The sequence below is a fragment of the Microtus pennsylvanicus genome, chromosome 20 (assembly GCF_037038515.1).
Source record: "Microtus pennsylvanicus isolate mMicPen1 chromosome 20, mMicPen1.hap1, whole genome shotgun sequence".
NCBI classification, from domain to species: domain Eukaryota; kingdom Metazoa; phylum Chordata; class Mammalia; order Rodentia; family Cricetidae; genus Microtus; species Microtus pennsylvanicus.
Genome location: NC_134598.1, coordinates 35803762 through 35815142, shown reverse-complemented (window position 1 = coordinate 35815142; position 11381 = coordinate 35803762). Strand labels below are relative to the sequence as shown.

At 47.3% G+C, this 11381-nt stretch overlaps 1 protein-coding gene across 1 annotated transcript in view; it reads right to left on the bottom strand.

Moving 5' to 3' along the window:
- Stab2 (stabilin 2) overlaps positions 1–11381 on the bottom strand; it is a 140399-nt gene that overhangs the window by 106569 nt on the left and 22449 nt on the right. Inside the window, exons 7-12 of the mRNA XM_075954612.1 lie at positions 10538–10663; positions 9988–10184; positions 8367–8500; positions 2648–2781; positions 642–724; position 1 (exon numbers count right to left, since the gene is read on the bottom strand). The exon at position 1 is cut by the window's left edge and continues 149 nt beyond it. Of these exons, the coding sequence (XP_075810727.1) occupies position 1; positions 642–724; positions 2648–2781; positions 8367–8500; positions 9988–10184; positions 10538–10663 (675 nt within the window). The remainder of the gene's footprint in view (positions 2–641; positions 725–2647; positions 2782–8366; positions 8501–9987; positions 10185–10537; positions 10664–11381) is intronic.

Sequence of the window (11381 nt, the reverse complement as noted above, 5' to 3'; positions counted from 1 at the left end):
CCTAAGAAGAGAGAGCCGGATGGGATGGCGTTGGAAGGAAATGAGCAAAGAGTGTGGCTGCCTTTGTCCTTGTCTAGAAGCTCTGCTGGAGGGCAAAATGAAGAGTTCTGAATTCATGGTGTTAGCAGCAGAGATTTCAAGACAGTCTAGCACTGACTGTGCCTTATGGCTACTAGTAACCATTCTTATGCAGATCTCCACTGAAGAAGAGCAAGTGCAGCAAGGAAAAATGCAAACATACAGTTTGATGAGAAAAGGAGCACCAGGAAATGCAACGTTGCAGCAAAATCCCATGCTTAAAGAGATACAAAGTTAAGGAAAAGTCTGACGCCAAACGCTGGGCAGAATAAAGGAGGCGATATCCTCAGGATTTGATCTCAACCAGGGAATCCTGCTGCTTGTAGAATGGAAAGCTTATGTAGTAAAGGAAACCATCAAGTCAAAGCTTATGCAGCAAAGGAAACCATCAACAAGTCAGAGCTTACGCAAATGTGATTAAAGAAAGGTAACAGACTCCAACCCAAGCAAGCAGAAGAACTTGGCATCTTGAGTGTAATTGATGTTTCTCAACTTAAATAAGATGCTGCCTGCTAAGGCATTTTATATTGGCCTCTCAGAGGGGGTTTATTTTAGCTACTCACGTTGAATCCTTTTAATCCCTTGTCTGAAGGCAGCAGCACAGTGAAGGGTCCCAGGTTGCTCAGTGGCCAGGCGTAAGTTCTGTCTTAAGAGTCCAAACACACAGTGGAAGAGAAATGTCACGTGGGCCAGAGGTACATGGGAAGTGAAAGAGGCCAATGGGTCTAGAATCAGTCTGTCTCTGGAGGTCAATGGGTCTAGAATCAGTCTGTCTCTGGAGGTCAATGGGTCTAGAATCAGTCTGTCTCTGGAGGCCAATGGGTCTAGAATCAGTCTGTCTCTCTAGGCCAATGGGTCTAGAATCAGTCTGTCTCTGGAGGCCAATGGGTCTAGAATCAGTCTGTCTCTCTAGGTCAATGGGTCTAGAATCAGTCTGTCTCTCTAGGTCAATGGGTCTAGAATCAGTCTGTCTCTGGAGGTCAATGGGTCTAGAATCAGTCTGTCTCTGGAGGCCAATGGGTCTAGAATCAGTCTGTCTCTGGAGGCCAATGGGTCTAGAATCAGTCTGTCTCTGGAGGCCAATGGGTCTAGAATCAGTCTGTCTCTGGACGTCAATGGGTCTAGAATCAGTCTGTCTCTGGAGGTCAATGGGTCTAGAATCAGTCTGTCTCTGGACGTCAATGGCTCTAGAATCAGTCTGTCTCTGTTCTCACTGCTCTGTGGTGACCTTGGTAAACAGAGGTTCTCTAAGAGCACACGGTACTGGATGTGCTGGCCTTACATATTCCCAGGAGACTTAGGTGTGTCTTTCCAGATGATCTGCTGTGGAAGGGCAGAGGGTGACAGAGCCTGTGGACAGCCCTACAGTCCCTGACATATACCTGCCTGGCTTATCTGCCCATCTCCACATAAGGATACAGCCCTTGGTTCCATCCAAGGGCAGTTCATGGGAGCCCACACTAGGCTGAGTGTTCCATTGGCGCTCTCTTGAAAAGCAGAATATTTGAACACAGGACCTTATGCTTGCATTCTGCTCTGAGCCTTGCAAGCTGGGTAGCCAGCCAGTTTCCATCACCCAGGAGATGCTGGGACATTACACCAGGCTCTGTGCTCTCGCGTAGGATCCAGATGCCCGGGGAAGGTGAAACGCAAGCAGGGCTATGTCTAGGATGTCTAGGATGTTTGTGTGTGGGGTCTATCCTTCTAAGGACACTCTGCACCTCCTTCTGTTCTCAGTTAGTGTCCTGAGAGTTCTCAGCTGAAGGTCAGAGTTGCTGCAAGGCTATTCTCAGCCCACGCCAGGTCTGTACCACTTGATTCTCCCTGGGCAGCCTTGCAAAGGGTGGAATGTCACACAGGAGCAATGGTGAAAATTATTCAGAGGACACAGCATTGACCTGCAAGGACACTGCCTCCTTTACTGCATTCTTTCCAGGGAATTGTTTTAGCATACTTGGCCAATTCTAACATAAATGCTGATATTTTAAGAATTCTGTTCCATCAGGTCTGCATTTTATGCTTTTGTTGATTGGTTGAGGTGCCTTGGTCAGCTGTAATGCTTCGTCCTTCAGACGAAGGATGTGGCGTAACGGTTTGTAGAAGGCATTTGGAAACGCATAAGCGTGTTCCGTGCTGTCATGCTCCCTAGGGCTGTGAGAAGATCTATTACTACTACAGGTTAATTGGTAGCTTCTGGCTAAGGGTGAACACCGGCAAGATTTGTCCAACATTCAAACGATACCTTCCCCGCTGAATATGGATACCGCCACGGGGCTTAGGTGACTCTCTATTCTCAGTGTCCTCTGCCAACTTCAGTGCATCCTTGAAAAGTTCAGGAAGTCACGGGAAAAGGGGACAATCTTTTATATCAGCGGCTGCCCCTCTTGCTCTTATCGCTAGTCTGCCCATCTCTGGCGAAGTCATGACCCTGGTTTCAGCTCTCTGCCTACCAATCTGCGCTCGGCTAGTCTGCCTGGCAAACAGCTGTCTCTGCTCCTTTCTACCTGCTTGTGTCTGGCAGACGCCCTGGCCTGAGAGAGGGCTGCGTTTGAGGAGGAAATCTGCATACCCAGGATGGAGATAAAAGAGGTCAGCCTCCCTTGCCACATTCCTCTGGGTTCCGTGTTTAATTCTCTGAGTCTCTCCATGATGTTTCCATAGCAGGTCAGGCCGTCGCCTATGTAATCTTTCCGGCAAGTGCACCTGGAGAGAGGGTGGAGTCACATTCTCAGGGCCTTGGAGCCATTGAGAGCAGAGAGTGCTCAGCCCAGGGCTTCGTTCCACGGGTTTCACAGGTGGGGAGAACCATATGATAGACAGGATTGGAGAGGCCAGGAGAGGCACAGTCAGGGAGCCGTCAGTGGCAGAACCTGGTTTAGAGTTGCATTTCCAAAACAGATAATAACACACACACACACACACACACACACACACACACACACACACACACACGTCAGATAACTTAGCATGTTCCTTGTAGAAGTAACTTTCAAAGTGCAGTCCAGACCCCATTCACATAAGAATCACTTGTAATGCTTGCTACAAATATAGACTCAAGAACCTCAGGGCAGAATAAGCCAACCTTGATGGTTAAAACTGACTGCCACCTTGGAGGCAAATCTATGGGCGTGCCTTTGTGTGGTTATCTAGAACAGGTTTACTGAGGAGGGTAAACCCACTTTAACCGTGGGTGGCACCACTCACTGGACTGAACAAAAAGAGAACGGACTGGGTACAAGCGCTCTCTCTCTCTCTCTCTCTCTCTCTCTCTCTCTCTCTCTCTCTCTCTCTCTGCTTCCTGACTACAGACTGCAGTTGTCTCAAGCTTCTGGTGCTATGGCTTCCTCACCATGATGCCTCTCACAGCACTGTCTAGCCCCTGGTCAGTCTGGTTTTGTAATAAACATCTACTTCCCCCTCCAGTGAGAACACAGGCTTTGAGTATCTTTGTTCGCTGTGGTCGTTCCAGAGTGTAGAACAGGGTTGGAATTCTTAATCAGTAGTCAGCCACTAAGTAGAAACTGGGTCAAATATCTGTCTGTCTGTCTATCTGAGGAGCCAGAGAAACCATAGAGATTTGATGCAATAGTTCAGTCTCATAAGAAGATGTTAAGATATGCTAGCTGCAGCATGCAGGCAAATATCTAATCCTTGTCTCTCCAGGGGCTGGCGGGAAAGCATTGATTGACAGCATCTGGCAATCTCCATGGTTTGTCATTGTACCTTGGCTAATTTCAAACTACTAACACGGTGTCAACAAGTCTGGGAAATTCCTGAAACTGTAGCACTCGGCTCTGAGTCAGGAGCGGAGGCTCTGAGTGGCAGCTAAAGCCGAGAAAGTGTGTAGGAAGGTGAGATTGACTAGGATCCGGGAGAGGAGTGAAACCAAACAGGAGGAAGGGGAGGAACTTCCCAGACAGTAGAGCTAACGGGAGCTGCAGAGGTACTGCTAGGTTCCCACCAAACACAGAGGCGATGCCGTCGGGGCTGTATCCCAGGGAATCACTACACTCTCGTGGGCCCAGCTGCGCTCTTGGAAACCAGCTCTATTTTCAAGTCCGTGGTACAAACCTCTCAGAACCCCGGCGCCTGGACTGCAACCCTGACCCTGGTCTTTCTGCCCTCTTGTTCTGTTCTCCAGTTCACCCTTCACTGAGCCTCAAAGCAATTTCCTCCAAAGAGAAACCTGTTGCCGGCATGTCCCTTCCTTTACAGACGATATACAGAAACTGAGCCCCACCGTCAGCGCCGGAAGCACTAAACTGATACACGTTTTAAATAGGATCTCAGTATGGAGTCCAGACTAGTCTCAAATTCTCAATCCTCCTGCCCCAGCTTTCCGAATTCTTTGACACAGCTGTACAATATCACACTATGTTTCCTTTTCAAGGGCTATTACGTTCTTCCTCTGCCTGCTTCCCCTCCTGGCAGTACTGACCCTTTATCTGACCGTAAAGGACCACACCACACTAATTAGGAGTGGGAGCTAATTTAAAGATTATACTCTTTGAAGCGATACGGCCCTCAACGAAGAGGTTTAGTCTCAGTGCAAGCCACACAGGGTGCATCTGAAGACAATTGCCAGGACACGATGTGGAACTCTTGCCAGCTCCTAAGGATGTCTCTCTCCGCAAGTCCTTATGAGGCCAACGGTTTATTTTATGGGGAATGAGAATCCTGTCTTAATGGCCTCAGCACTGAGGAATTTAGGAGACGTAACTATTTTTAATTTTTACTTTAATCCTCAGGCCGAAGCCCAAGCCTTTGTGATTGTTTTCTGACTTGAATCGTCTCGGTTTCCCTGTGGCACAAAGCGGTGGAACCTGCTCCCCTCTTTGGGGAACGGGTTTTTTATTGAGTACAAACATCTTCCACTATCGTAAGGCTTTAACAACACCTATAAGTCATCCGCATTTTATGTTATTCACTGGCGTAAGTACCTCTGGATGCTGTGTAAGCCGAGTTAGTGTGGTTCTTCCAGGGGTCTCAGGTCAGCTATTTCCTTCCTTTCTTTTATTCCTTCATTGATTCATGAGTCGTTCCAAATGCTCACTCATCCCAATGTTCAGTCAGTGATAGACACTAACATCAAAGGTGACTATGATGTAGCCTTGTGATAGTAATAACCAGCATTTATTGATAACTCCTAGGCCAGGAGTGCTCCAAAGAGAATTTTGTATTATCTAATTTAACACAATCCACATAGGAGATGAGAGCTGTTAAGAACCTTATTAAATTTTTAAATGTGTAAATTGTGTGTGTGTGTGTGTGTTTGTGTGAGTGTGTGTGTGTGTATAGTGTCTCTGTGTGTCTGTGGGTGTGTATACTTGAGGGACGTGTTTGATAATATCAGAGGTGTCAGATTCCCGGGAGCTGAAGTTACACGTGGTTGTGAGCTGCCAGACACGGGTCCTGGGAGCCGAGCTCGGGCCCTCTGCAAGAGCAGCATGTGCTCTCAATTACTGATGCATCTCTTTAGCCCCATTTTAAAATGAGGAAACGGAGACCGGGGGCTTCCATATCTCTAGGTGTGCCCATTGCTCATCACAGATCTGGTCCAGAAATGCTAGAGTAGCTGTGTCCCAGGGAGCCCCGAGGGATGAGCACAGGGGAGGACAAGAGACACCAGCTAAGTATCACAGCACCGTGTGTGTCCAACTCAGATGACGCAGGTGTACGTACATGTTGGAGGTTTTTCTACATGGAAGAGAAGACAGGACGCATGTAGCTAAGAATAACGTGGCACAGAACAGTGCTTGGACTGATGGGTTATGTCCCTCCTTAAATTCTCATGCTGAACTCTCCCTAGTGGTATGTTAGGAGCTGGGGACACGTTAGGACATGAAGGTGGAGCCTCACTGATGGGATTAGAGCTCTTAGGAAAGGGACTTGGAGCACTTGCTAGCCCCCTCCTACTGGACAATGAACAAAAGGAACCTGATTGCTGATCCAGAACAGCATCAACGTTCACTACTGTTGTGCTTTTGTGTGGTTGGAGTGTGAAGTTGCTGTTTTCACACGGCCTTTTCAGTGTGTCTCCATCCAGCTCGGCTTCTTTTCAGCTGAAATGAATTACGTCAGAGGAAGCTTCTCTCCTCTACCTATTGCCCCTTACTTCCTACCCTCACTGGGAAGTAGAATGGGAAGCCATGCCCATCAAAAGAATGGCACCATTTGCTCTTTTAGTTATAATAAAAATAGAGTGTAGGGGGGAAATGGAGCCAGCTCTTCGTGGAAAGGTATAATGCTTTCCCATCAGGTAAGGAGACTGTGTTTAGAGTTCAGACTTCTCCAAGAAGACCTGAGCAGTGAGTGGCCAAGCCTACATTTGAGCCCCTTCTTCCCAGCTGGTGACCTCCTGTGACTGACAGTACGGTCTGAGATTCTGCAGAAACTTGCCGTGTTGAGGCATAAGTTTAACAAATCCTTTAATCCAGATCAACTATACATCACCCGATGGCCATGTATGGCTCCTCCTTTTTCCAGCCCTGCCCAGCCAGACTTTCTATCTCGGCCTCTTTAAGGTGAAGATGACTTACTTTCTTGGGGAGGAGGAGGGTTGGGAAGCTGACAAATGACACGCACAGCCCTAAAATTCATCGTTAGTTCTGCCGAACACCCTAAACCTAGGTTATGCATAAGTTCACACTGTTCCGTCTGTATATTTCTGTCTTTGTGAACATGAAGGAGAGAGATTCTATTAGGGCAATAAATGGGCAAGCTGATTGATTTATCTCTCACTTCTTTCTCTAAGGAAGGGCTGTGCCTATGTGTCCACACATGTCTTGGGGGGCCGGTGTACCTCAATGCATGGCTGTGGTTAGCTGGTGCGTGTTATTTCTATGTCAGTCTCTGCCTAAGGAAAAATGAAGATACTTTTATTTGGTCCTCATCACAGCCCTGAGAGGAGACACAGTCCTCCCACTTTATGGCTTAAGAATATCAGTTCCTGGAGGTTAAGTGCTGGAGTTGTGAGGTAAGCCCAGGAGCCCTGATATCCAAGTCTGCTACTCCATCCGCATCTAGTGGGTTTATCTACAGAGAGTGTGGTGATCATTAAATTCATCTGGGAAAAACCCTGCATACTCAAGACCCAATTTTAAAGGAATAAATCTCGAGAAAGCTGAAGTGACTGGCCGCGGAAGCAAAGAAACAGTTTCCTGATTGCTTGATTCAATGTAACCATGTTTTTGAGACTACAGGCGAGGCACACCAGTCCTTCACCAAGCTGATGGCTGTGAGAACTAAGTGGTAGAGAGATCGTCTGAGGGGGGAAGGATGTGGATGCTAGCTTCTGCTCAATTCCTGGTGAAAACACAACAGCCCGGCTTAGGGTTTGCACAACAGTATTTTCTCATGTTGTCCCTGCCACTTCTGTGTGCACAAACACGAGATGCCCCTTTCCAGGGGCACGTACTGGGTAGGTACCAAAGCCACAAGTTAACCTCAAGTTTCTTTGTTTTTTCTTCTCACCCTGCTTCTCTTCTCTCCTTCCTTCCTTCATTTCTTTCTTTCTTTCTTTTTCTTTCTTCTTTTTTCCCCTTTTTCTCTTTCTTCCTTTTCTTCCTTCTTTCCTTCCTTCCTTTCTAATTCCCTTTCTTCTTTTTTTCTTGAGACAGGGCCTTATTAAGCCACTTTGGCTGCCTTGAAACTTGCTCTGTAGACAAAGCCGGCCTCAAACTCACAGAGATATGTTTGCCTCTGACTACCAAGTGCTGGCATTAAAGGTTGGTGCCACCATGCTCAGCTAAACCTCAGGTCTTTAAACTCTTCTCATTATTCCCCTCCCGCAGTGAAATTTGCCTCTGCTTTGGGAATTTACAAACAGATGTTTTCCCTCATGGTAAACCTCTTCTAAAACTTGGTATCTGCAAAATAACTTCTCACGCTATTCGCTTTTTTCCCAGTCTTATTCTGTATCACCCACAAGCACTGTCCCCAGAAGGCTGGAAGAGAAGGATACATTAGTGGTCTAACTACCACAATCCCAACAGCCATTTGTTTCCCCAGGCACAGTGGTTCCCTTTTGGATTCCCTTAAACCCAAATATTGGGCCAAGTCAATGCTCAGAGCATTTTCATCATCATCAGGAAGGAAATAACCATCGACACACTCATTGATTAAGCAGCTCTAGGGAACGCTTACTATGCTTCTTGCTGCCACTGCTTGCGTTGGAGTAGATATAGGGCCGATTAAGAAATGCTGTCTCTCCTTCAAGGAGCTTACCACATTAGATGGTTCCCACTTTCGCCATCTGGGACAGACCTCGTGAGATGGAGGAGACTTACTGGGCTTGGCCTGGTGCGACCGTGCTGCAGTTCGCATTCTTATGACACGGGTTGTTTGATTCACAGACGTTGATCATGCTGCACCCCACTCCAGGTACAAAGTCGCGGTAATGCTCTTTACACTCGCAGTGAGACTTTAAGACGCAGGGAGAGAAGACCAAATTGGACTCTGGTTAGTTCCATCAGCTGCTATTCTTTAAGCTCGGTGTAATGTTCTCCCACACAAGCTAACAGTAAACAGGACTGAAGGGTGAGCTTCCCCAAAACCCTTGTCAAAGTTTCCCGAAATTTAAGTCATAGTTTTATAACTTTCCTGTTAGAAAGCTCATAACGGTTGTGTGTAAAGTTTGGAGTTTTAGTTTTATTGTTTCCTGAACCTTAACCCCCTGCCCCCACAATTCCCTTTAGACAGTTTGCAGGTCAATAGAGGCTGTCATTCAGATGGGAGGCACGATTCCTCTAGAACACCAGTTTGCAGTGGAGGAGGAGACCTGGATGATCTCTAGAGAAACTTTTCGCTGTCACAAGAGGAGAACGGGCATATTAGGACCGAGACGCTGCTATGCACCTTATCCAACAAAGAATGCTGCGATTCAAAATATGCACAACACATCCAAGATAAAAAGTCCGAGGTGATGCAATGTCCTGCTTCTGTACAAAAAAACCGAGTGTTTCTCTGTCACGTGTAGCAATCCTCCACATGGACATGATGGGCGGGCGTGGCCACAGTCAGCATCCACTAAACCCTTGATGGACATGTCTTACAGGGGGCAGGGGCTCTTTGACTGTTCTCCCTCAGGAGGGTGGGTTCCAGGCCAGGGCATAACATAATTCAGAGGGATGGTGTCTCACCCTGGATACCCTCAGTCCCTACAAACTGCCAGTGCTACTGGCTTTTGCTCAGCTCCCATCCTTTTGGACTCCCAGGGTCTCCCTTAATCTAAAAAGATAATTCCGAGATCAGAGAATTGAAGGGGGATGTTGATTGATCCGTATAACTTCGGTTAAACTAATCTAGTCTAATTTTGAATTCTATCCACATCCTGTCCAGTGGTTTGGGTGACTGGGGCTCCTTTCTCTATTTCTGAAACACATACATCAGCGTGGCGGTATTTTGTTTTTGCTCTAACAATAAAGCTTGCCTGAAGATCAGAGTGTGGAGCTAGCCACACTAGTTAGTCACAGAAGCCAGGCAGTGGTGGCACACACCTTTACTCTCAGCACTCGGGAGACAGAGGCAGGCAGATCGCAGATCGCTGTAAATTCAAGGCCACCCTGGGCTACACAAAATTGATCAGTCTCACAGAGAAACAGAATCAGGTGGGTGATGGCTCACAACTTCAACCCCAGTACTTGGGAGTCATATGCCTTTAATTCCAACACTAGGGAGGAGGAGATAAGTGGCTGGGTGGAGAGACGAATAAAGGCAGGAGGAGACAGGAGATCAAGGCATTCAGTCTGAGCATGCAGTCTGAGGACTCAGTAGAGGTAAGAACTCCTGGCTGACTGCTCTGCTTCTCTGATCTTTCATCATTAACCCCGCTAATTGACTCCAGGTTTTTAATCATTAAGACCAATTAGAAATTGCACTACACATAAATTCCACGTGTTCTTAGCTCACCTGTCCAGGTCCATCGTATTTGCACACCGTAGACTTTGTAGAGCAGTTTCCAAAGTTTGTTTGGCAGGGGTCTACCGGAAGACACACTTGGCCATCCCCGCGGTAGCCTTTTTGGCACGAGCAACGGTGGCGATTTGGTCCCAGGTAGGTACAACTCGCATGAGGGTGGCAGACGCTTTTTAAACATGGGTTGATGGCTTGAGAGACAACGAGACAACGAGAGGTAGATAGTTAGCGCTCTCAGAGGCGGAGGAGATAGAAACGCACCGCCAGGGAACGGTGGCTCAAATGTGTCATAGGCACAAAGGCAGTTGGGCCGTGTTCAGGAGGAAATGCAGACTTCAGTCCCATTTGACCACCCCGCTCCACCAAACAGATCACACGGGAACATCAGGGACTGTAACCGTGAATGCCGTGCTGACGTCATCTCTGTGTGTGCTTGGTTACAGAAGCAGCGTCGGCCAAGCTTTGAAGACCACCAAGCTTTCGGCCAGAGCTCTGTGTATCTCTCTCTGAACTATACAGAAACACGGAGTGGATTCCTACTCACGCTGGCAGTGTTGGCCGTCGCCTTGGTAACTGGGAAGGCATTTGCATTTGAGTTTGGTTTCATCTTGGCTGGAAGGTGAGCATCTGGAGTTCTCTGGGCAGAGCAGGGCCGCACACTCAGGGATGGCTGCGTAAGAAAGCGACAGAAGTCCTCCCATTAGTAGGATAAGACGGTTTGTTGGCATGTTTGTTTTGACACGGGACCTCTTGTGACTCAGGACTGTAAAAACTTGCTATGTAGTCATATTTTTTGAATTAGGGTCTCTCACTGAACTTGGAGCTAGGAGCTAGGCTTGTAGCCAGGAAGCCCCAACTATCTGCCTGTCGTCGGGTCCCCCAGTGCCTGAGTCCTATGTGCACAAGCCACACCCAGCTCTGGGCGTTTGAAGTCAGGTCCTCGATGCTTCCACAGCAAGGTGTCTGATCCATGGAGTTGCCTCCCCAGCTCTGGGACTTACTTTTAACCCCAACAACCACTAACAGGATGGCTGGGCAAAGGTACTATGTCATGTAAAAAAATGTAGCTTAAGCTATGGAATTATGAATGAACCCAGGCTAGCAGGTCTTACGGCACGGGTCAGGTACCTGTTTCCACTCTCCTTGTTTCTCCCAATAATTTAAATAATCCCAAAGTACTCATGGCTTTGATGTGGTTCCCTGGCACATGGCCTGAGGACTATTATGTTAAACACTTGAAGTTTTTTTTTTTGTGTGTGTGTGTGTATGTGTTTATTTCATATAGAAGCTGGCTGTTTATTTCATATAGAAGTTTAGGATGTAGCAAAATTTATTCATCCAAGTTCAACATTTAGATTATTTCCAGCTTGTTTTTTCTTACAAATGCT